Below are 25,944 nucleotides of genomic sequence, written 5' to 3'. Positions count from 1 at the left end.
ACCTACGCGACAAGGCCGAATGCAAACGAAAGATCAGTGGAACCTCAAATATTGTTGTCGATATTGTTAGCTACTGGTAGTTTCAGAGCGAAAAACTAGCAAAAGCTGCCCCAAAATGTATGTACATATACCTTCATGGAATATTAATAATAATAAAATTGTATTTAAGAACAAAAATAAATGAGTTTTGGTGGTTGTCATCAAAATGGCAGTGGAGTATAAATTTTTTTGTATAATTTTAAACCAATGTAAAGCCAGTTTTTATTGTGGATTGTTGTTGTTGGATTTCCTCTATCTTCGGACTTTCCCTCCTTATGTTTTCCGTTCACTCCGGACGCTTGTGTTGCATATTACAATATTACAAAAACATGGAATGATCCACAAACAACTTGCAGTGGCAAGAAAGAGCAACCAGGAGGGGCATGCGCAAACTCTCTCCGTTTCTCGCCACCTATTCAGGACAACCACCAGAACTACGCTCTCTGACTAAATGGTTTGGATACACGGCTGGTACAAAGTTCATAGGGCACAATTATAAATAACAGACGCAAAGAAAAGCTTATCAGTTATTTTTTTTACCATTAAATGAACTCTGCGGGGGAGCCTCACTTACAGAGCTCTGAAAAATCAATATTATTTGTGTTTAGGCTAATCCAACACGAACATATTATCCTTTGCAGAGAATTAAATAAATGATATTTTTAGAATTCAGATAAAGTTATGCTAACTAACAAAAATATTTTAAAATCCCATTTTAAACAAATAGCTTTATAATAGACTACTACTGATAAGAGTTTGTAGATTGGATGTGGCAGCAAACTTAAAATATTGCCTGCTTTTAGGCTTGAAATTTGTAAAAATCGATAAAAATGTAATGTATATTTAGATCTAAAATATATTGGAAACATCTGCCCGTACTTGAATGATATCTAATATATATACATATGTAGATGGATGGATAACTAATCTGCTGCAGCGCAACAATTGGCAGTACTCTGCCAAAAAGCCGAGTGGCCGGAAAACAAGCTTTTTGTTTTGGTTGGCTCACATAACGATGGCCGAGCTTCAGGTTGCCACAACAAAGAAAATAGGAAAACAGAAGAAACTAGTATTGGCGTTGTGTGAGTACAAATTTCCACCATAGCTGACACTGCATCACACTTAGTTACTCGTACTACGCTTTTCCAGTTGCGTGGCATCGTTTCCACTGGATGGCCGGCTCTTTCGCAAGAAACTACACAATACGAGTACATTAAATATGTATATTTAAATGCGGTGTGGCACGGACAATTCCACAAAATACCACATTTTTATATTCGGCTTGGCATCCGATTATTCTACTGACATAGCGACTTAGTATTTGACTTTTTTGAGAAGGCCACTTGTTGCTTTCCAGCGGGCTTCAGAGGCTTTGTGAGTGTTTAGTTTACTGCACCATGAACACGTACAGTTTAAAGCAGTTTTTGGAAAAATATAATCTGTGAGTAGCCGAACCAGGCGGGGTTTTAAGCAAAATGCACACCCAAACAAATGCAAAATTAATCAATAGGTATTCTAGGTTCGACGATTAAACGATTTTAAATTCCTGTCAATCGTCTATATCTCCGTGATTTGAATATTTTGTTGACTCAGAAATTTTCACACAAGTAGTCATTATTAAACAATGTTTTCAGATTATAAATTGATAAAAACTGGCAAAGCCGAATCACTTTAAGCCAGTTTGCTTTGGGCCACGCACAGGAACTAAAATAAGAAACATCACGTAAGATCACGTAAATTTGGTTTCGCACTGGGGAAATGTCGTTTGGCGTTCCATTGCTCTTTTTTGCTTTAAGCCCAATCAATAGAAAAACCGGTTTCACTTTACTTCATTTTGCAACGGTTTTGCTTACACTTCAAATTGTAAATTGTAAAATCCAAATGTTGAATGGTTGAAAAAATACAAAAAAAAACTGCGGCTTATTGTCTGAAGTAGAAATGACTGAGCTTACATTGAGATAAAACTTCTCGCCCCTCTTTCGTGTTTAAATTGGATTATAAAACGTCGAGTTTTAGTTACATTTCGCGCAACGGAGGACAACATTATTACACTAGAAGAGTTTATTTATACCCTAAAAATATTTTTTGGAGCCAAGGTCTAAGGACCTCCTACGCTCAAATGAATAGCGCCTTACAAATGACCTCATGCCATATAATGTGGGGAGATATTGACCTATGAGCTAACCATTAAAATGGCTCATATTGTCAAACTTGATGTGGAGGACTGATGGCATTTCAAGTTGCTTTGGCAAAAGAGCCAATACCAAATGGTACCAAAGTACATCCCCTTTATCGGCCCAATGAAGGCTTCTATCAGCCATAGATTGGCACCCCAAGATAAGCGCGACAATAACCCATGAGTCATGAGCGAGTCCCATACCACAAACTTGTAATTTAACTTGTAAATATCAATAGCCCAATATCAGAGTCTCTCTTTAATTTTGTTCACAACTATTCGAATCAGATGAAATAGGTACTGATTAATAAAAATTTCACGCAATGTTAGTTCAATATCAGCAAATGGTGCGCTTATGCTTTCGGGTAGGAAGTACTTGCTTAATATGCAATGTTCTAACGAAGAATCCGATGGTTTTTACGAGAGTGATTGTGAAAAGAGTAAAACCCCTGTGTCTCTCTGAGAATCCGAGCCAGAACTGGCCCCCTATCGCCGTCTCACTCTGGCAACAGACTTCAAAGCACTGTTTGCGATGGCACACTCTGACAGCGGTCGTTTAAATTTCTCGCTTTGTTCCACTGCCGCAATTGCTTATTTCAGTTGCGATCGCGGCGCGAGCGAGTCAAGTCGAAAAATTTGAGAAGCGGGAATTTGGCGTCGAGCACACGGGTGGAAAATTTCTCTCACCGGACTAGACGGTGGTGGAATTGAATTGAGAACGAAAACGTTAACCCAAGCGGGAGAACAGGGCAGCAGGGGCTGCATTATTGCTGTCAGTGCCAAAGTTTACAAAGAATACACACACAGCACAGTGGTTGCATTTTGCGTTTTTAATCCCGACTGGTTGCACGATAATCAAGATGACTAAAAACGATAATGCGAATCTGTTGAACGACAACAGACTGGGCACCGCCGGAGCGGCCCAGCTAAAGGCCCAGATTGTGCCCGCCCAGCCGAAGACTCTACAGCATCTCCCTAAAAGGCCGGCAGTAGACCTGGCTTTTCACAACCTGACGTACCGCGTCAAAGAAGGAAACCGAAGCAGTAAGTAGAACGCCTTATATATGTAAATATGTAGATTATATGCATCTGCACGCCTTGTCCCAGCAGAAAAGCAGGCGTGATCTGCACTATAAAAGAGCAATTTGTTTTTGTGTTCTTTGTATGGCGTCCCAGTACTCGTGGTCAGGGGAGTATAGCTTCCCTGTTTTTGGGAGTTTCTTCTTAGAAGGGCTATGCTGCTGTTACGCACTTCATCAGCCTTCAGCGGGTTTTACTTGTTTGCTTTAGCTGCGCTTTGCGTCGTGCTGGTTTCTGGTTTCTTTGTTCTTCTGGTAGCAGTATCAGTGTTGTCATACTGCCAGCAATGGGGAAAACTTCTGGTTACAGAGCTTATTCGTTTCCCAGTTGAACAAGGGCGACTGTGGCCAAAGTTCACTGAGTTTTTTTAGCGATAAGCCGTGACAAACACATTAAACTCATCATCCAGTAGCCCCGGAATAACTGCTCACAGACATACATTTTTTCCCAGTGGAACAGTCAACAAGTTGGTTCGATTCTAAAGCATTGGGCATGCGAGCCATGTACTCGCACTTCTCTCTACATTCACGTTTGTATGTATCTACTTGGTAGCATGGGTGGAACCAAATGGGGGTTTGCCTGGATCTGTTGCTGTTCATGAGAAAAATGACATGCTGGCGTTTTATGCTTGTATAAGCAGATCGATTAAGATTTATTCAGAACCGGATAGCTAACTACGGTCGGTTTGGGTGGTTCCAAAATATTCATTAACATGCAGGGGAAATACAGAAAAAAGCGCACTCTATTTGCGGGAGTGGCCCCGTTGGGCATTTTCATTAATAATATGGGACAGCGATAATATTCCCAATATTGTATTATTTCAACGGGCACAGCTGCTTTGTTCTCAGATATCCGCCAATCAATAAAAAGCACAGCCGCAAATCCCCCCTATATGTCAGAATCGAACATTTTGACTCGCCCTGGATGCAGTTGGACAGAGGCAAGGACAACCACTATAACGGGTCGGTACATCCCGTCTGTAACTGAGAAAAACATCAGAACCTGTTTGTAGCTTACGGTCGCAACGTACGAGCAGTACGGCCAAGTGCAAAAGTAATTGAATGCGGCAGCAGTCTGAACTTTGCACAGCAGCTAATTGCCACAAGATACAAAGGTTGGCCATTCGACCCAATTAAGTCGTTTAGAATATATGCTCGTATAGACGTATTTGCAATGGTCACTGAGTGTGACTCACGTGGACCAAAGATTTGCAGATGGCCCCCGATTTTAGAGACGTGCTAAGTTAGAGGCCTAATTATATACACAATAAAGCGAGGCATGCGATAGAATTTGAGCTGTATTCGGCAGACCCACTATTTTAAAGTAAACAAACTGGCAGGTGCGAGTACCTGCTTGTGTTCTCGGATGTTCAACAGCCACTGTACGGGGAAATCTAGAGAGTAGACTTCGCAAAAGAGACTGCAGTGCCCTTGGAGCTTGTTTCGCGCAATTTTTTCTGTGCAAACTGAATGACAGCACTTGTTGTTAAATCCAACCATAAACATCATTGCTGCTGGTTGGCCTTAACGTTGGACAAAAATTTGTCAATTGTGGCTCAACTATGGCGCTCTTACTTACCCTTACGACTGCCATTTGACTGCTGTCTAAATCAGGCTTCGGTTCAATGCGAGACGTGGCTGGTGGTTACGCTTACGACTAGCTAATCGCCGTCTGACAGTTAAGGTTCACTGCCAGCTTTTGATGTGCGACGTAGTAAGTCAGGCGTCGAATAACAAAATTACATCCCCTGCACGAGCTCGAACAATCTCTAGTTTCACTTCTCAGCGGGTCACGGCACTCTACTAGCCGGAGTTATGAGACGTTTTAATTGAAGTATTATGTAATGTGTAACATAATTCAGCTATAACTCTGCTGCCCCACAATAATCAACACATATTGTAAAATCCTTCATATTTTTACACCACCAAACTTCGATAAAATGGTTTAGGCAAGAAACGTTCGTGCCCCTAGAAAACGGGTTTATTAGCATTTTTCGTAAGGCCCAGATGGCTTGGTGTGCAAATCTTTTGGTTTATAGGTATGTGATGTTAATAAGACACTTCCGCATCTAAAGTTCCATTTAGACATCATGCGCGAAATTACCAATTCTGAGGCCGACCATCTCTAAAGCGGAAATCACAGCCAATAAATGTTTACTCCAATATGCTTTTACTTCTATCAAGAGTAATTCAATACACAATGTATATTCTTGATCAGGATCACTCGACAAGGGGTTTAACCAGTTTAAGATTATTCCTACGAACTCTGAGACTTATAAAAACTAAACAGTTTAATTCCAAAAATATACGACGACTGTTTCTACCACATCATTAATGTAGATAGTTGGAATACATTTAAACATTACTTATTATTTGAAAATATGTATGTAAATCTATAAATATGGTCCAATGAATTGTTTTAACGCTCAATTAAAATCATTACTGATGAAAGAATAACGGGTACCTTATGGTTTCTGGTATTGACTATAGCGTACTTTCCAATTCCTAAAAAGATCTTATTTTTTGAGAAGTTTGCATTGTAAACTTCTGCATCGCTAGAATTTAGTTCTTAAATAGTACAATTTCTGCCCAAACTAAAGACGGTAGAAGTGAAAGATGAAAACTTCAGGGAGGACAATGACCGCAATATGTCTTTTGATTGTCACATTTTCCAAAGTGCTCATCTGAATGCCAATGCAACGCCTTCTTTGACAGCGCCGCTTTAAGTGGCGGCTCTTGCGTTTAATGACGTAAGGCCAATCAAAAAGTCAACTATTTATAGTCTCAATTTTAATTTTGTGCCTTTTGTTACAGATGCCAAGACAATTCTGAAGGGCGTCAGTGGACGCCTCCGGTCGGGAGAGCTCACCGCCATAATGGGACCATCGGGCGCTGGCAAGAGTACGCTTCTCAACATTTTGTCGGGCTACAAGTAAGTTTGGTAGGACCCTGATAATTTGCATTCACATTAAGTAGCTGCTGAAATGCGAATCACCGAACGTACATATAATACATTATATGACCTTAAGCTGAGTAGAATACGGCAATACAAGTGCGAGTATGTTTTTATTATCAACAAAAATAATTCCGACTTGATAAGCGGTAAAAGAGCCAGTTTAGCGCTTGAATCTCTAACCTTTTCATGGCCTGTGTTCTTTGTAATTACATAATTTATGCACGCCAGGCCTATCTTTATTCGTTTATTGAAAACGCTAAATTTTGCTGTACCGTACAATAACAATAAATATTTCAATTCACCTGCCAAATTGTGACTATTGTTACCATGAGCGATCAGCTTTTCGAAAAGAGTGGCTAAATGAATCGCAGGAAGTCGGTTTTTATGATACATACTTGTATATCGTATCAGAGTGTAATCAGCGACTCGCTTCGCCATTTCCTTCAAAACACAGCATTGTCGCTGTGTTTTATTAGTTTGAATTCTTGTCGGAGAATACGCTACCAGTTTGCTGAACTTCGGACTCAGGTTACCCGATCGATCGCGTGAAAATATATACACATTGTATAACAAATAAGTGTTCGCATACAAGCAAGCGGAGATAATAAAATACACCTTAAATTATTTGCAACCTGCTTGTCTATCATAACCGTTCGTGTGAACGATTTCTCGGTCTTGAGAAAAGAAAATGGTAAAAAATAGGTTTTCATACGTCACCGTATATTGTAAAGCAGATAACTAACACTTTCTATATAATTGCACACGCAGAACATCGAGCATCGAAGGAAGCGTCACCATGAACGGCGCCGAGCGCAACCTCAGCGCTTTCCGCAAACTGTCTGCCTACATTATGCAGGACAATCAGCTGCACGGAAACCTAACCGTTCAGGAAGCCATGACTGTGGCCACAAATCTGAAGCTCAGCAAGAAGTTCTCAAAGCCTGAGAAGCATTCAATGGTAAGTCAAAAAGGGACCGAGACAGACCGAAATACTATTCGGCCAATTAATCAAGTTTCCCTACTTTAATGGCAAATTTGCTTTTAGAACAGAACCATTTCTGAGTTGAAGATATTTATAGAATATTTAGCAAGTCATCGGCACTGAACGGAACAGAAATATAGCTTATATACTTCCACCCTGCTAACAAGCCACTATCTTTTTCAGATCGATGACATCTTGTTGACACTTAGCCTAAGCGAGCACCGCTATACGATGACTCGGAATCTGTCCGGCGGTCAGAAAAAGCGCCTTTCGATTGCCCTGGAACTGGTCAGCAATCCACCCATAATGTTCTTTGACGAACCCACCTCCGGTCTGGACAGTTCCACTTGTTTCCAGTGCATCCATCTGCTGAAGATGCTGGCCGCCGGCGGTCGCACTGTTATCTGCACCATCCATCAACCTTCCGCTCGCCTTTTTGAAATGTTTGACCAGCTTTACACTCTAGCTGACGGTCAGTGCGTCTATCAGGGCAGCACAAAGCAACTGGTACCCTTTTTGTCTACTCTAAACCTCGAATGCCCCAGTTACCACAATCCGGCGAGCTACGTGATTGAGGTGTCTTGCGGGGAGCATGGCGACCACACTCGCAAACTGGTCGACGCCATTGATAATGGCAAACGGGATATTCGCTCGTCGGCGGACTACGCTGGCCTAAAAGCTCGCAATGATCTCGTGAAGGTTCAAAACCTTAAGGCCATTTTGGACAAAAATGACGCCTCCAACGTCAGTGGCAGCAAGTACGACGACAACCTGACCTTGAACAACGGTTTGCTCAATGGGATGGTTAACGATATTGTAAAGGAGGGCGCTAACTCTGCTTTAGTCACCACCAATGAAAAGGGAGATGCTATGATCGATGTGGAAAAGTCTGTCAACTGCACCACAGGCTTGCTTACAGAAGAGATCACATCACCGGAGCGTTACCCCACATCGCAGTTTCACCAGTTCTGGGTTGTTCTTAAGCGAACTCTACTGTTCAGTTATCGCGATTGGGTAAGCCAATTTTTCGACATAAGCTTGTGGGTAGACTTAAAATTCTGTTTCTTATTCTTTAGACTCTTATGTATCTGCGTTTATTTGCTCATCTTTTGGTTGGATTCTTAATCGGCGCCCTCTACTATGACATCGGAAATGATGGAGCTAAAGTTCTGAGCAACCTGGGTTTCCTTTTCTTCAACATGCTTTTCCTGATGTACACGTCAATGACCATTACAATTCTGTCATGTAAGAAATATCAGAGGGTTGAATACCGTTTTTCGATATATAATATATATATTTATTTTCAGTCCCGCTTGAGATGCCCGTTTTATTAAAGGAAAACTTTAACCGCTGGTACTCGTTAAAGTCCTACTATCTAGCTATATCAGTGGCCGATCTACCGTTTCAAGTGAGTTGCACATAGGTTTTAGGAATAACTCAAACTATAACAGAACTATATTTCTCCTTCAGGCAATTTTCTGCGTCATTTACGTGTCGATCGTCTATTACTTTACCTCACAGCCTTGGGAGCTGTTTCGCTTTTCGATGTTCTTGTCGGCCTGCCTGCTCATATCGTTCGTGGCTCAGTCAGTGGGCCTAGTGGTCGGTGCTGCAATGAATGTGCAGAACGGTGTCTTCCTGGCACCGGTCATGTCCGTTCCCTTCCTGCTGTTCTCCGGCTTCTTTGTCTCATTCGACGCTATTCCAGTATACTTGAGGTGGATTACATATTTGTCGTACATCCGATACGGATTCGAGGGCACTGCCCTTGCCACCTATGGATACGGTCGTGAAAAGCTTAGGTGCTTCCAGACCTATTGTCACTTCAAATCACCAACTACAACGCTGGAGGAACTGGACATGGTAAATGCCAACTTTACTCTGGACATTGTGGCCTTGATTGTGATTTTCGTTGTGCTGCGCATTTCGGCGTATCTGTTCTTGCGCTGGAAGCTGAAGACTGTGCGCTAAACATAATACCGCTATTTGATGTTTTTGGTTCAAAAAGCTTTCATATTTTTTATATTCAACCACGAGTTTTGGGTTCTGTTCTTAATCATTCATATTTTTAACAAATATATTTTTGGCTAGTTTGTAATTGCGAAATTTAGATTTTAAGATGAAAATGTGTGTAGGTCTTACACGTAACTGAGCTTGATTCCAACCTTACAAAAATGTATCAAACCAAAGTACTGTAAGCAGCACACAACCTTCGATATAAGAATGGTATAATGATATAAGTTATTATACTTCAAAACCCTAAATTTTTGCCAAAAAAAATTAAAATTTAAATACATTTCTAATTGTATTTAAAAATTGTTTTGTAAATGTCTGTGAATAAAAGCTTATTAACTAATATTTTGTGCCCACGAACAAGGTGTAAAATAAATGAAATTATTTTAATATATACATATATATAATTGTAATCAAGATACTATACTATTTTGTACCACTTTGTAATACAGTTTTACGATAGATCCAAATATAATATAGGTGTCTGCAATATATACATGTATTATAATCCAACTTGTATTTATAATTAGTTCATTTTGAGGAAATAAAGAAATTATACACAGGATACTACTTCTAGGTACGATAAAAATAATGGGATAATGTAGGTGTGTAAGACGCTTAAAGCTCTTGCAGCGCCATCTGGCGGTAAGCGTTAAAAAAATGAAAAAGTTTGCACTGTGAACACGGAACGATTCGATTATTTTCAATTTAGTGTGCAATACGGTAAATTTGAGCTATTTTTGTAATGATAGCGTGCAGTCTGTAATAACTACTATAATTTCCCACTCACTACATTGAAATTTGTGTACATGTTATTTTAAATAATCGTCCTCGTTTTCTAAAGAGCACAACACAGTTTTCACTTGATGGCTAGTGGCGTGGCGCAAAAAAGGTAAGTCAGAGGAACTAAAACAGTTCCTGGCATATCCCAAAAAAGCCAGGTTAGTAGACATATTAACGTTCACTTTTAAAGAGAGTAGACCCGGTATAAATAGAATAAAGTGGTTTTCAGAGGATCCAAAACAAGTTTTTGAGTAAGTCCAGCCGCCTAGAGATCCAGAAGATGTAAGTTTCGCCTCTGGCACTGTTCTTTTCCTGCACTCGTTTTTAGTACATAAATGATACTCGGTGCCGCAAGTCGACGTCTCCTCGCTGCCGAAGTAGTTGCCGGCATACATATATGTAGATAGAGAGTGGAAATGCAGCGACCGCAGACCCCGCTATAAGAAAGTGGCCTCCAACTAACCCTCCTCAGTTCGAGCTAGTGAGTTGTGCATTTACGCAGCTGCAAATAGTAGTTCTCGTTCTGCCGGCTATATCTAAACGCGTTCGTTGAACCCGAAATGTCGGGAGCAAGTACAAGAATGTAAGAGAACTTGCAGGAGTGTAGGTTCTATTTACAAAGCTTCTCACTAGCGGATGCAAACACTTATTCGATTTTTAGGTCAGCTAAGGTAGTTGTTATCAGCGTTCAAAACAAGGTTGATCAGTATATGACTCAAAAGCCCGGGACAAAAAAATATATTCAGAATATGTCGATAATTCTGTAAACATAAAATATTAAATTAAAATCACATCAGCTTTGCTTTTTATTATATTTCTGTGTCGGAAGTATACTCCTTTTATATATTTTAGATACATATGTACTTTTGTTTATTTTATTCGAACATTGTAGTATTGTTGATCATGTTTTTCATGTATCACCAGTCGAATCAAAGCCAAAGCTCAACATTCGCCGCTTCAATGCATTAAAATGCGCCATTACTCATACAGCAACGTCAATAAAGTGTCTGCTGGAAAGTCGCCTCTTGACTGCCCTAGCCAAGCTATAAGTACATGAAAAAGCTACGCAAAATTTGTTTGACCGACATCAAAAAGTATATGTCAATGGTCACTCATACAGAACCCCTCAGGATTACACTTGTATTTATACACTGTCATAAAACACTCATCGCTAATTTTTGGGATCGCTAAAATATGAAGCGCGCAATTATTAAGAGATAACAGTGATAGAGAGAAAACATAAGCGTTCAGATTGCGCATCCGCACTGTCTGCTTATCGGTAAGAGTCTTAAATAAAGAATCGAGCAAAACTTCCGCTTTGGATTAGCCCATTTGCTGATAACACTTGAAATTCTCTGACAAGTCGGTATCGTGATAATTGAAAATTCTGTGCGCTGGGCCCTTCTACGAATACTTAGCAGTACTCCGTGACACTTGATCTTCCCCCACACCCAGATTCGGTCGGCAAGTAGCGGGACAGCCAGATCACCATACTGCCACGACTCAATCAAACGGCCAGCCATTCGGTGTAAACTCGAGCAGGCTGTCAGTCGTGTGTGTACTTTCCATCAATTGAAAATCTGAGTTTATTTTCGAGCTTCGCTCTGAGACAACGAACGCGCACTCCCACTTTAGTAGCTTTAGGAATAAATTTCATTTAAAAATTTCTCTTTGTTCAGTGCGAAATTTGTTTCTAGAACAAAGCGTACGTCACTTTTATAAATGTAATTCCGAGTTTAAGTAAAATGAAATTAACTCGCAAACAAAACAAGCGATGAATTTAAATTAGACAAACTGGTTAAACCAACAATCATATTATCTTTTCGTCCACAATACTGTTTACTAGTTGATATCCATTGTACCACAGAATCTTTGTTATTAAATGGCAGCTAAGAAAAAATATTCCAGTATTACGACCCCAACCCCCATCGAAAGGTTATCAGAGAAGCGAAACATTCGGCGAAGTATAAGCTCGTCTTATTAAATTCGATAAGCTCGGCTTATTAAATTCGATATCGCAAATCCTCTCATTTTAGGAACAATGACATCGGAAAAAAACGACGGTGATTTCTAGGAATATCAAAATGCAGACAGCCATCAACTTAAAAGGCAGCACAGGAAGCTCCATTGAATATAGCAGCGACATAAATGCAATTAGTATCGAGCCCGATCATTCGGAGAACTTTCAATCCGTCAGCGGGCTTAAGTATTTACCCTCCTGGCCAGCGGTAAATTTGCAGTTTACAAACCTCAGCTATGAGGTGCCCGACCAGGCCCATGGTACGTATACGAGCTTCTCATATGATTAAGGAATTTTAAATAAATATGGTTGTGATTGATAATAGGTTATTACGAATGATTATTGTTCATAATTTGCAAAGTAATTGCTGTTTTTCTCTCTTTCAACTCTTTTTTTTCCAATGCTAAACATGCACATTTTAAAGTGCAATTATTACAGCAATGAAATTGATGTTGACAGTACCCTACAATTATAAATACCTTAAATCTTAATCTTTAATCATTTATATTGTACTGAAAATTTTCTTACTTTTGTCGCTAAATTATTCAGCTTCTAAGCCAAAGACGATCTTGCGGGGAGTCAACGGAGTGTTCCACTCTCATGAGCTTACTGCGATAATGGGACCTTCAGGGGCTGGTAAAACTACACTGCTAAACCTGTTGGCGGGTTTTGGGTAATATCCAATACAACAAATCTCTCATATAAATAACTCATCAATATTATAAACCAGCGGCGTCAGCGGCTCCGGTGAGATTTTTGTAAATAACAGTTTGAGGGATATGCGAGTCTTTCGAAAAATGTCCCGATACATAATGCAGGTTTGTGTGGGTTTTTGGATGTTCCTCTAACAATTTATTTAATTCATAGACAGATGTTGTGGATCCGCAGTTTTCGGTGCGCGAAATGATGCTTTTGGCAGCAAACTTAAAGTTGGGAAATGAACTTAATCTAAAGCAAAAGCTTGAGCTGGTAAGATTGACTTGACAAATATTCCTTTTCGTGCTCTAAACTCACCCTGAGTAGATTGACGAAATTTTGGGAATGTTGCGACTGAAACGATCTCAAAACACTATGGCTCCAAAGCTTTCGGGTGGTGAGCGAAAACGTTTCTGCATAGCTCTCGAGCTGGTCAACAATCCACCTGTTATTTTTCTTGACGAACCTACAACGTGAGTTTATGAAACCAGTAAAAATAAAAATCTATAATCTCACGCCCATGCTAATAGCGGTCTGGATGATTTGTCGAGCTCTCAATGCATTGCCCTACTGAAGATGTTGGCCGCCGGGGGACGTACTGTGATCTGCTCAATCCACACACCATCTGCCAAGATCTTTGAGATGCTCGACGCTGTCTACGTCCTCGCTAAGGGCCAATGCATCTACCAAGGAAGTGGAACAAATATTGTTCCCTATATGAAGCATCTGGGACTGTGCTGCCCAGTAACATATAACCCGGCAGACTTCATCATTGAAGTGGCATGTAACGAGTATGGGGATTCCTATCACGTGAATATGGTTGATGCCGTTGGAAACGGAAAGGTTTCACGATGGACTCCTCCATCGGAGGATGGCAAATTAACACCCACAAAAACCGACACCACATCGGGAGCATCGTCATTTTACGAACTAGATCAGTTTGAAGAGGAGATCAGTCCAAAGCTGTTGCAGGCCAAGTGCAACTGGTGGATGCAGTACAAGCTCCTTTTTATGCGGATGCTCATACAAATGTGGAGAGACAAGGTGAGTGCACTGGGAGAGATACACAAAAGCGCATTAATATAATTTTAACGATATCTTAGTCTTACATTAAGCTGAAGTTCTACATGAACATAGTACTTGCGTTACTGGTGGGGTCGCTTTACTTTGGTATGGGAACCTCGGCCTCTAAAGCGCTTTTCAATTTCGGTTTCATGTTTACTATTGTGATTGCATACCTCTACCTACCTATGATGCCTGTTCTCCTATACTGTGAGTCCATTATTTCGTCCTTGAACAGCAATGTTCATTAATGAACACCTCTATTTCAGTTCCTACGGAAATTAATCTGTTGAAGAGGGAGTACAACAATCAGTGGTATCGTCTAAGCTCCTATTACGCTGCAATGGTATCCTCCAAGCTACCATCCATGTTCATTTTAGCCGTTATTTATCTTTCTATTGTATACTTAATGTCCAGCCAGCCACTTGAGTGGTTCCGCTTTGCCATGCTATTTACAATAGCTTTCGTTACGGCCTTGACTTCTGACAGTTTTGGTTTGTTGATCTCAAGTAGACTTAGTTTGGTGGTAAGCCATCTGTAACATACAAATCTAATATATCTTAATCCTGTGAAATTTCTTTTAGAATGCAATGTTTATGGGCCCAGTGCTTGCCGTACCCCTAATCCTGCTCTCTATATACGGAATAGGGTACGGTGGTGGAACCTATGTATCCCCTCTTATGAGATTTTTTATGCACCTCAGTTACCTTCGCCACGGTATGGAAGGCTTAGTCGCCTCCCTGTATGACTATGGACGCGCTGACACAATTTGCGAGGACACAGAAATCTTTTGCTCCTTCAAAAAGTCTAAGGTCCTGCTGGCCTTTCTAGGCTTTGAAAACATGCACTATTTGTGGTCTCTCACATGTTTAATTGGCTTTTATTTGTTTTTTACTGTCGCAGCGTACATTATGATAAGACAGCGTCTGAAAAAATCAGCGATAAACCCAATTTTTGCATACGTCCTACAGTTGTTAACTAAATATTTTAACTTTACTTCCTACAATTATTAAAAACATTGATCGTTTTGGGCTGGTGCTCTTAAAATATTTTTAAGCGGGATTCCAGTGGTCAGTCTTAGTTTCCAAATAGCCCATATTAAAATAGGCCAAGCACAAGAACATATAAGAGTAATAAAACATTTTTATATTTATGTTAAAGATAAAAAATAAAAGTGTTTTCTTTAACCATGATTTGTCTTAAAACTTAATAGTTTACTGTCAGATTACACTATAACCCCAAAAGAAACGTCTCTTCTTTTCAATAAAAAGACGCATAGATCAGTTGTGCTTATTCGAATTTGGGTATTCAAATATAAACAATAAACATCACTTACCTGGTGTCTACATTTCATTACTTTGCAGAAGCCTGGATTATCTCACCGGCTATTGTCCTGTGATTATACAGAAATCCGTGACCAGCTTAAATGCTGGCTTGGGTATTAAACACTTATGTTTTCGGAAGAAGACCGCTAGTGATCTCGAACAGTAAACGAACATTTTGCACTTTTACCGCATCACCGCCAAGTTTTTTTTTTAAAAAAATGTATTAAGTGATCTGCCACGGGTCCCGTTATTAATCGATTGGAACAGCTGAGCGTTTCAATATCGATTGGAACATATCGATACATCGATGGTATTTATTTATTATCTGCGGCAGTTTGAATTGAAATTGAATTCACGTAGCATTTGATAAATACTTTCTGACCATTATTATACATGGTTAAATATAACTTATTCAGCATTTGACCTGCGCTTTTAAGGTTTTACTACTAGTGGAATAAGAACGTAGTTTAATTTTAAAAACTCGGTTAAGTTTATTGCAATGATCATTGCTATGAGAAAGTTTGTTTGTCTTGAACATATTTGTAAAAATACACTGTTTTAATATATTCTTTTCATCTGTATTATTAATATATTTTTGTAAAGGAAAATACATTATCTTAAGTTTGGTTGTTTACAGAAAATACAAAGACAGTGTGTAATTTACATACAATCGAGTTGCTTAAAAACTTTTGGTTAAACATATACAACGCATACAACATTTAGAAATATTAAAAGAGACAAAATAAGTGTACAATTAGGGCTTGAGAGTAAGGCATATTTTCTAGGCAACGGATTCTAGAACTTTTATACATATTCAATGCCAACTGAATTATATTGCAAGATAATTTAAAGGGCAGACAAACTAATTCAATTTCAATTTTTCGTGATAACAAAACTGAGCGACTCTATACTATGTATATGTATAACTAAAGCTCATCAATTATGTTGAAGTCCTCTATTAAGTATATATATGCGGGTAGTATGACAAATACAACTAGTGCTGTGTGACAAGACTACACACATCAGATGGTTTAAATTATATAGCGAAGAGCGCAGGTGCAGTTAGAAACAAAGTCTAAAATAAGGTTGCAACCTCTACGACTTTTATCTTTAAAAAGAAAACTAAGAATTACGTTATTGTTGTGGTTTTTGTTGATTCTGACGCTGATGACGACAACGATGGCTTCGACCTTTTAGCACACGGTGACTGTGGAAGCGGGGCATCAGCGTCTAGTCAGTTGTCAGTCTCCAAAGGCTTAGCCTCCTCCCACGAGAAACCGGCACGTCCGAAATGACCATAGGTGCTGGTGCGCTGATATATCGGCTGACGCAAATTCAAGTCCCTGATAACAAATAGGAGGACAATTGATAAACTGAAATACATAGCAGTATTTAAAGCTTTTCACTTACTTAACAATCTTGCCAGGCCTGAGGTCAAAGTTGCGGCGAATGATATCCAGGAGTTCCTTTTGTGACTTGTGCGAAGTTCCATAGTCAAACACGGTTATAGATAACGGCTCGGCAAGACCAATGGCATAAGAGACTTGGACCAGGCAGCGCTTGCAAAGACCAGCCTTAACCAGAGATTTGGCTACCCAGCGAGCTGCGTATGCTGCTGATCTATCGACCTTAGTAAAATCCTTGCCAGAGAAAGCACCACCGCCGTGGGCGCCCCATCCTCCGTATGTGTCCACAATGATTTTTCTTCCAGTAAGACCAGCGTCACCCATTGGTCCACCGATAACAAATAGACCGCAGGGATTGATGTGTACAATAGTGTTAGCATCAATGTATTTGGCGGGAATGACAACTTTCACAACTTTCTCCATTACTTCCGATCGTAGTGTCTCCAACGATATTTTCTCAGAGTGTTGCATGGACACCACGATGGTATGAACGCGCTTGGGAACGGCTGATCCTTGGTTGAATAGATACTCGCAAGTAACTTGAGTCTTGGAATCGGGCCGAGCCCACCAGAATACATCAGAGCGACGCAGCTCAGCAATCTTCTCGTTCAGTTTGTGGGCTAAAACGACTGTGAGGGGCATGCACTCCTCGGTCTCATCGGTGGCATATCCAAACATAATGCCCTGCAAAACGTTTATTTATTGCTTTACTAATGAATTATGCTTTTAATCACCAAACAAAAGCGACCAAAACCAATTATTGTCAGTAGTTAGTAAAAAGAAGTACACTTGGATTAGAAAATTTTCGGGTTATTTAAGGATGAGGTTAAAATAGAGATTACGTTTGGTTTGAAGAAATTTCTAATGAAACTTTCAAACGGTCAAAATATGGTTACATTTTGTGTGTTTGTAATGTGCGTGATGTAGTGTGCCTTAAGTTGAGTATTTGTTATTTGAAACATCTGTCTAAGCTGAATAAATAAAAACAAAATGGTATATCAGGGATTTGCTGATCAAAAAAAGAAAGAATTTTGCAACTTCAATTAACAAAGAAGGCTATAAAATGAAGTGTTGATAAAGCCGTGGAATTGTCAAACTAATATTGCAGCGCTAATTATGAGAAATGACAAATAGGTAACTGAAGATGGATTCAAAAGTAATTAGCAATACAGTCGTCATACAATCCTTTGATTAGTTACAAAAATATTTTAAGGAAACAAACACAAATTTTACAAGTGGAGGTAAGCCCCTTCCAAGAGCTTAATTCCCAAACACCTTGAATATCAGATCCATTGCAGATCTATAGAAAAACAAAAGATGCGTCTCTCTTAGGAAAGGGCCTTCAATCTCGGCATGCCGAGACTACCATTACTTTACTGCTTCTAATTCACACCTGATCTCCGGCACCGATCTCTTCCTCGGCGCGGTTGACATGCACTCCGGCAGCGATCTCGGGCGATTGCTGGTCCAATGCCAAGAGCACGTTGCACGTTTTAAAATCGAAACCTTTAGTGATTTTCGAACCGCGATTGCATAATGCACAATGTCGTTTAAAATATGGTATTGATTTGTATCGTGTTTTGTTACATATGAAACGAGAGAGAAAGATAAGAAAAAAGAGCGCAGCAATGTTGCACATATACAGGAAAATGTCTGTAAGTAATGTTTATAATATGATTGTAATCACCCTATTATTCTAGATTATCATTAAAAGGTTATTATATAAAAATCCGATATTGTTTAATCTTAATCGGGACTCCATTTCAATAAGCAGATGTCTGATGATCTTTAGGTATCATAGCCTAGAAACCTAGGTCTCCTTCGATAGGGGAACACACGTAACATGCAAGACTTCTTTTCTCGCAATTTGTAAATGGTTATAAAATTTTTCGATGGGTTTGAAGAATGCAATTATGTGGTTAGAACACCCGCAGTTTAATCCAAATGTGTGATAGGTTATATATGCAGCCGTTATTTATTTGCTCGAGGTGCGCCTTTTAACTTTTTTTATGCGGATTGCTGCTATTTAGTGGTCATCAAATACAACTCGTACTTTGAATAGCAGCTTTAAAATTGTTTTTCTGGTGGTTTGAAATAAATGAATTTTTCTGCACGGTATCTGCTTTTATGATAAATGTGAAACTCTCGTAGGCCTGTGATCGTGTCAAGTTAATGTAGGAAGTATACAATTTAAGGGCAACACTTAACAAAATGGAAACGAAACAAACGCACACACACTCCCCGCATCACTTAGTGCTAGGGTAGTAGGAGAAGGATAAGCTTTGCTGTACCTGGTCACCAGCGCCGACGTCGTCTTCTTCGCGGTTGATGTGAACGCCATTGGCAATGTCGGGAGACTGTTGTTCGATAGCGACAAGTAGATTTAGGGTCTTCCAATCGAAACCTTTTTGATTTTGTTTTGATTTTTTATGTGATTTAATATTGGGTTAACAAGTAATCACTGATTTCCGACGAGTTAAAAGAATTCTAAAGCCCGCCCAAATATTTACTATAATTGGTAAACACTTACCCTTGGAGGAATCATCGTAGCCAATATGCTGAACTGTCTCACGAACAACCTTCTGGTAGTCGACAACGGCCTTTGATGTGATCTCGCCGCACAGCAAGATCATGCCGGTTTTGGCGACCGTTTCTATGTTAAGTAATACGGAAATTTATAAATTACTTTCTGGCCATACAATTCCATAACAAGCCTCTCCGAAGAACTAAAAACCACCCCTTTGCCTGTCTAGTTACTTGAACTTGTTTATTTACTGGCTAAATCAACTGCCAAATCATTGCACACGGGTCGATTGTTGCGCCAATGTTTACTTAAGAATAAGTTTATTTATTGATGGTATGCCGCCCTTAAACAGTCCAACTACCGAAAGTTTATGAAAAACTGTTTTAGAGAGACTCAAAAAAGTCATTAGTATTGGCTTTTGAGATTTTAGTTTATAGGATCCACGGACAGTCTTGTTTTCATTATACCTTAAACACTTACCACACGCCACTTTTGCGTTGGGATCCTGCTTCAGATGGGCATCCAAGATAGCGTCGCTGATTTGGTCGCACATTTTGTCTACAATAAGGGAGGAGGTTAATAAAGGGAATAAAAATGGTTACCGCCAAGCATCGTGGTCGGGGGAATGAAGGGAGCAACGTTGATGCTAAATACATATAAAAACCCTCCAACATTTGTCGCCGCCTAGGCGAGACAACAAAAGTGCCATGCCATGCGGTTTATTTTAACTTTCAGTCTGCATTTGCCAGCGAAATTCAATGCGACTTTATGTCTATATGAACAAGATCCTATGGAGACGATGGCGTGGTGGAAATACAATTTGATGGAATCCGAAGCCAAATCGCGCATGGAATCCTTGGGCTCGCATTCATCCGATACTAGTCTCGTTGTTGTGCTCCAAAAGTTGGCGCGTAATGTGAGCCCTTTGACTTTCGGCAGCTTTACGTGGAAACAGCGTTATTAAACTCGAATATTGCGTCAGCCATAGGCTCATGAATTGGCAAAACTAGAAAAGTGTTGATTCATATATATGGCGCATCGTTTGATTTCGGCTGGGAAAATGATTGGAAATTTACTATTTCCGATCTCTTGGTTTATGGGCTTAAAACTCATCTCCGAGATCAGAGAATATGTTATATTTCATGGGTAAATTAGTTCCCCATTCTAACGAGCCTGTCATTTATCCATCACCGGAGAACAGGTGAAATTAATGTCAACCACAAGGGGTGTATTCTTTTGGGTAGCTTTTAGTGCTTATCATCACAGTTGTCTAGGCTAGCTTGCCAAGCCGACTTAATTAGCATTATAAAATATAGAACGATAAAAGTAATCAATGCGTAGTATAAAAGGTCGCTCCCCTTATCAGCAGATGTTGTCATACATTCACATACTGGTGGTTTCTGCTGATATAAACAAACTCTGGTTGCGGCGAAAAGCCCGAGCTCGAGCGAAACACGTGGTTGGCAATTTCGCCGGGAAGATAAGCTTTAAAAGCGGATTCGTAGAGCAACAGAACGCCAACGTGGGTTTGTTTTAGTTTGTCCCTTGTTTTGATCGCCTGTGAAACAAGTGTTCAAGTGCATAAGCAAGCATAAGAGCGGAGAGAACTTTCCCGGTCGCCAGCTCCCAATAAGGCAGAAGCACATGGTGCGCATGACGCAGATTCACAAAGTGTGAGAGCGGTAGACGATAAAGAACCAGTCTATAAATTGTGTTGGCCCCACAAACGCAAGGTTTGGTACCGTTGACTTGCGGGGATATAGAGAGTGGGGTGTTCTTATGTAGGCCCAAGTCTCGAATGTAGTGTCTGGCGATTCAGTAGAGGATCCAAGTACATATGTGGAATACAGAATATATAAGAGCTTTAACGAAAAGAATCTTCCCTTAGTGAGTTTTCAGCGATCCGGGGGTACAACGTCTCCATTATTTGAATGACGATTAAACAAGCACGTTTTTCACTACCACTCATTCTGCTACACAGCCACAACAAAAGAAGCTCAATTTGGGCACTACTAACCAAGGGCATGCAGCAAGCTATCCGTCGCCATTTTTATAGTTCTCGGGTATTGGACAGCGGAGGGGTCGAAATAGGTTTGAATGGGATGACAATTCAACAGACAACCATTTGGGTAAAAGACCCTGGACAAACAGTTTGATCAGGTTATAGCCACCATTAGACGACGTAAATGTGCATCTCTTAATACAGGCGAAAATGCATTTGTGACTGTGTTTGTATACACGACGCACATGCAGGGCAAACACTCGCTATGATGCAATATGATGTGGCGCAGATGTATTGAAGTACTCACCTGGATGGCCCTCGCCCACGGATTCGGAGGTGAACAGGAATGTGGCTCCGTCTTCCATGTCATAAGAGTTGCCGTTACTTCCGTTGCAGCCGTTGGCGCTGTGTCCATTTGTCTTTTGCGGCATTTTTAGTATGTAGCTTGAAACTTTTTAAGTCTGATGAAGAAAAATTAACACAAGTTCCGGTCGGATAAATTGTTGGTGGAGCTGCGGGAACAGAGAAAACAGACCACATTAGAAGTTCTAAAAAAAAAACGCTTGACGAAATTGATTTTTCGAACTCTCACAAAACACAGCTATTTTCGCATTTGCGGATCTGCGCTGCCCGTCCCCTTGAGGCTGTTGGGATTTTCCGGTTTTCGCGTGCTTTTCGAAATGACTATAGTTTTTATATAATCGGTTTAATATTATGCTGTGTTTACCACACACAGGGAGCGCCTCACACTCGGTACGCACGTTGTGCGCAGTCAACAGACTAAAAGGTTTCTAGGCGAGAGGTGGCAGCTCGTTTATATGCGTGTTCGACTGGCTTTTAGTTCAATAAATTATACACACTGATTCGAATTCTACTGGTTCAGCGATGGCAACCAAATCAGCGGCGCAGCTAACACACGTCCTATCTTGGCGACGGTTCTGTAGAAGAAGAGCGCATACTTTTCACGGCTTTCTGAATTTATACCTCTAACAGGAGAGCGGGCTTCTGCTTATCGTCGCAAACGAAAGAGGGCTGTTCTCTTGTTTTCTGATTCGTACGTATTTTGGGACTTATTTTGACGCTCTTTGTGGGAACCGCAAAACTTTTCTGGTGTTCTCGGGACTCTCAGGAAACTTCACTTTAACAGCATCTCCACGTTTTCGCTATTGAATCAGCTGTCTCCCCCTAGCGTTGCCACCGTGCTCCAGAGTGAACTTTACTGGATCTGGTTCCGAATCCTTTATACTCACTTTGCTTTGAACAAAGGACTATACGAGACTCAATTTGAATACTCGACTTGCTTCCTGCTCAACTAAAACTCGACTGCGGTCGCATTTAAGAGGCGAATAATATTTAAATATTTGTGTACCGACCATTTGAAAGATGAGTCGGCAGAAAACAAGACCTTATCAGAACAAAACTATGTGGTACCACGTTTGGCACCCATACACTCACTTTTTAAAATCTGTTTAGCGTGACTCTCTCTGCTTTTCTTATGTACAGCAATTCAATTTTACATATTGGCTGATATAGACAATCGCTAAACAAAGCGAAATACGAGCCGACTTTGGAAGTAGATGACTGTATTTGTTGAAATTAAAGCTGCCCCAAAGCTGGGAGTGATTGACCTTTCGGAAGGGATCATTCAAAACTCTCTAGTCAAGGAAAATAGTACAATTTAGGGTTTCGTTCAATTCATACAATCCGTGCAAACGAAAAATGCTCACGTCATGCAGCAGCAGAGGCAAAGACAAACAAGGTCTGTTAAGATCAAGGCGCTTGGTAATCAGCTTTGTGCATGTAGATTTTAAAAATTCAAATACCCACTGAAAATAACCGAAAACAACAGGCTCCATTATCATTCAAATTTCGTTCGACCCCCCGGAGGTCTTAAGAAAGAAAATAGCGTGTGTCTGAAAAACAATTTGGACAGATGTGCAAGTACATTATTCCTATACACAAATAATGGATATTTGCTAATTCTAGATTGTGGCACTGCATTTAACTTGCATCGATAATACTGTCAGATTTTTAGAAATTTTAAGTATTTAGGTACAGTAGTCTGTATCTAAATACATCTATTACTTAGCGTAAACAATTTTTTTTTGATAAAAGTTTATTAGTATTATTTTCTAAAAAACATTGAACCAATAAATCTCGTTTCCAAGAAATCTTCAGAGCAGCTATCAGCTATTGAACCAATCACCTTGTTACCCGTCACATAAAAATTTTATTTATAGTTAAGCCTTTTGAAAGCCGTTTGAATATTATAAACTCGAGCGCCATTGACCGAAATTATGTGGCAACTCTACTCGATAAACGTCAGATAGGGTGATAAACAGCTGTTTAGAAAGAAAAACAAATTGAGAAAAGTTAAATGCGAGCGTTATCAACAGAAACGTCACATTTTGTCGGCCAAAATGCGGTTTTTGTTAGCTTGTGGTGCGGTTATCCTTCTCGTCCTTCAAGCAGCGGCGGACGACGTCAGCGGTCATGATATGCCCAACATTACAACCAGTAACGCCACTCCTCAAGATAATAGTAACTCTTCAAATATTTCGACTGACTTATCGACCAGTAGTCATGTGGGGAATATCTCACCCTCAACTTCTTCACTCGGCAATGAAAGCTTTACCAGGAAGGGCAACGCATCCACGGTGGCTACGGAGCCACCGCTTATCGATTCCCACGCCGTTGAGCAGGAACATAACTCCTCGCTGTCGCTGTTTTTTGTCATATGCGTCATTATGCTGGGCATTCTACTGATCCACTCCATGCTACAGACCGGATTTCAGTACCTACCAGAAAGCATTGTGGTGGTCTTCCTGGGCGCCTTTATCGGCTTGTCGTTGAATGTGATGTCCGGGCAGAATGGTAGCTGGAAGCGCGAGGAGGTTTTTTCGCCCATGGGCTTCTTTCTGGTACTTCTTCCACCCATTATATTCGAGTCCGGCTACAATCTGCACAAAGGAAACTTCTTTCAAAACATCGGATCTATACTGGTGTTTGCTATTTTTGGCACAACTATTTCTGCACTGGTCATCGGGGCTGGGATTTATTTGCTGGGCCTAGCAGAAGTGGCATTTCGGTAAGTAAATGGTAAATTAATTTTTTAACGAAAAGCTAAATTTCTTTCCTTCTTAAGACTTAGCTTTTCTGAGTCTTTTGCCTTTGGCTCGCTCATCTCGGCCGTGGATCCCGTCGCAACTGTGGCTATTTTCCATGCCCTGGATGTAGATCCCATACTTAATATGTTGGTGTTCGGCGAGAGTATATTGAACGACGCCATATCAATTGTGCTGACCGCTTCTATCACCCAATCGGCCAACGCTAATGCCGAAGCAAGCACTGGAGAGGCTATGTTTAGTGCGTTGAAGACTTTTTGCGCAATGTTCTTTGCGTCGGCGGGCATAGGGGTTATATTCGCCCTAATATCGGCACTTCTGCTCAAGCACATCGATTTGCGAAAACATCCCTCCCTTGAGTTTGCCATGATGCTAATGTTTACCTATGCCCCCTACGTCTTAGCGGAGGGAATACACTTAAGCGGTAAATCAGTATTTTAAGACTGTTACTCAAAATTTGAAATTTATTATATTTTAATAGGTATTATGGCCATACTGTTTTGTGGAATCGTCATGTCCCACTACACGCATTTCAACCTATCCACTGTGAGAATTTGCAATAATTTCATTTTTACAATTATTGTTCTTAATGTGTTCATCGTAGGTCACTCAAATTACCATGCAACAGACGATGAGGACTTTGGCCTTCATTGCTGAAACATGCGTGTTTGCTTATTTGGGTCTAGCGATCTTTTCCTTTAAGCACCAAGTAGAACTGTCCTTTGTTATATGGGCAATAGTGCTTTGCCTAATTGGTCGTGCCTGCAACATATTTCCGCTCGCCTTCTTGGTTAACAAATTCCGGGAGCATAAGATTAACAACAAAATGCAGTTTATAATGTGGTTTTCAGGCCTACGTGGTGCCATTTCCTATGCGCTGTCTTTGCACTTAAACCTCGACAGCCAGGAGAAACGCCACGTCATCATAACAACAACGTAAGCATGTTCCGGCTTGAAAAATATACCCAGTCATTTTAAAATTAAATTTTCAGATTAATCATCGTGCTATTTACCACGCTGGTATTGGGCGGCTCTACAATGCCGCTACTTAAGTATCTTAAGCCCGGGAAAAAACGGCGCGCACGTGGCTCAGTACGAAATACGCCTGAGGCTGGAAGCCGTCGCAGTGGCCGGAAGAGGTCGAAGTCTATTTCTCTGTCTAAGACCCGCGAATGGGGGCAGGCAATCGACTCGGAACATCTATCGGAGCTCACCGAGGAGGAGGATGTTACCTTCACACAAGCCCGTGATCGCTTTGGGCGCATGGATCGCAAGTACTTCATTCCGTTCTTTACGCGAAGATTTAATAGCCAAGAATTGCACGAATGTAAGTCCCAGATGGCTGACCTAACTAACAAGTGGTACCAAGCGATTCGCGTAAGTCCAATGGATTCGGATGAATCAGACGAAGAGATCGGGTTGGGCGCCAGCACAAGTCAGATGCATCTAACGCGGTCTTAGATATTCTAGGGCTGTTTTGGGGAACTAAGTGGCTGTGTTAGGAAACTGTGGTGGCCAAAGAGAACGATCGTATTTATAACATAAGCTGTTTTAGTTAAAATGTAGCAATTTTATTTATATAAGGTGGTGGTAATGGTTATCTTGTGAATATTTTCCGTGTTCCAAAATGTTTTTTATTAGCTCTGCATGCAATAATAACATCCTTGTCATGGTAGTTTCTTTACTTATCAGCTTCAAGCAGTATTATATTGCACACAAAAGTTGGTCGTCAAACTCGCCAGAAATTGAGACCAAT

At 40.4% G+C, this 25,944-nt stretch overlaps 4 protein-coding genes across 14 annotated transcripts; 3 read left to right on the top strand and 1 right to left on the bottom strand.

Moving 5' to 3' along the window:
- Positions 1-2,803: 2,803 nt before the first annotated feature.
- Positions 2,804-9,810, top strand: LOC108104189 (ATP-binding cassette sub-family G member 4). The gene is made up of 7 exons (XM_017210130.2): positions 2,804-3,259; positions 6,109-6,226; positions 7,019-7,208; positions 7,416-8,246; positions 8,309-8,477; positions 8,540-8,640; positions 8,703-9,810. Exons 1-7 carry the CDS (start codon positions 3,076-3,078, stop codon positions 9,201-9,203), a joined length of 2,094 nt encoding a protein of 697 aa, XP_017065619.1. The 5' UTR covers positions 2,804-3,075; the 3' UTR covers positions 9,204-9,810.
- A 569-nt stretch (positions 9,811-10,379) lies between these two features.
- On the top strand, positions 10,380-14,993 carry LOC108104180 (ATP-binding cassette sub-family G member 4). 5 transcript variants are annotated; one of them, XM_017210109.2, is made up of 10 exons: positions 10,380-10,509; positions 12,065-12,308; positions 12,598-12,721; positions 12,779-12,866; positions 12,916-13,017; positions 13,072-13,217; positions 13,275-13,788; positions 13,848-14,016; positions 14,076-14,332; positions 14,391-14,993. In XM_017210109.2, the coding sequence occupies exons 2-10, from the start codon at positions 12,113-12,115 to the stop codon at positions 14,817-14,819; spliced, it is 2,025 nt and encodes a 674-aa protein (XP_017065598.2). In that variant the 5' UTR covers positions 10,380-10,509; positions 12,065-12,112; the 3' UTR covers positions 14,820-14,993. The 5 variants fall into 5 exon arrangements, with proteins under 5 accessions (XP_017065598.2, XP_017065597.2, XP_017065594.2 ...); XM_017210108.2 differs by lacking the exon at positions 10,380-10,509 and adding an exon at positions 10,522-10,611; XM_017210105.2 differs by lacking the exon at positions 10,380-10,509 and adding an exon at positions 11,509-11,582.
- Positions 14,994-15,697: 704 nt separating this feature from the next.
- LOC108104182 (S-adenosylmethionine synthase) lies at positions 15,698-22,403 on the bottom strand. Of its 7 annotated transcripts, none has more exons than XM_017210114.2 (7): positions 22,314-22,403; positions 21,371-21,575; positions 19,542-19,619; positions 19,068-19,190; positions 17,931-18,043; positions 16,542-17,221; positions 15,698-16,474 (listed from the first exon to the last, which is right to left on the bottom strand). In XM_017210114.2, the coding sequence occupies exons 2-7, from the start codon at positions 21,492-21,494 to the stop codon at positions 16,366-16,368; spliced, it is 1,227 nt and encodes a 408-aa protein (XP_017065603.1). In that variant the 5' UTR covers positions 21,495-21,575; positions 22,314-22,403; the 3' UTR covers positions 15,698-16,365. The 7 variants fall into 7 exon arrangements, with proteins under 7 accessions (XP_017065603.1, XP_017065605.1, XP_017065607.1 ...); XM_017210116.2 differs by lacking the exon at positions 22,314-22,403 and adding an exon at positions 22,122-22,225; XM_017210118.2 differs by lacking the exon at positions 22,314-22,403 and adding an exon at positions 22,048-22,062.
- Positions 22,404-23,319: 916 nt separating this feature from the next.
- On the top strand, positions 23,320-25,649 carry LOC108104192 (sodium/hydrogen exchanger 8). The gene is made up of 5 exons (XM_017210134.2): positions 23,320-24,151; positions 24,209-24,612; positions 24,670-24,734; positions 24,793-25,124; positions 25,181-25,649. Exons 1-5 carry the CDS (start codon positions 23,484-23,486, stop codon positions 25,647-25,649), a joined length of 1,938 nt encoding a protein of 645 aa, XP_017065623.2. The 5' UTR covers positions 23,320-23,483.
- Positions 25,650-25,944: the final 295 nt, after the last annotated feature.

Source organism: Drosophila eugracilis, unplaced genomic scaffold (genome assembly GCF_018153835.1).
Source record: "Drosophila eugracilis isolate 14026-0451.02 unplaced genomic scaffold, ASM1815383v1 contig_386, whole genome shotgun sequence".
In the NCBI taxonomy this organism is placed as follows: domain Eukaryota; kingdom Metazoa; phylum Arthropoda; class Insecta; order Diptera; family Drosophilidae; genus Drosophila; species Drosophila eugracilis.
Note: the sequence above shows the minus strand (reverse complement) of the source record. Positions and strands in the feature narration are given on the sequence as shown.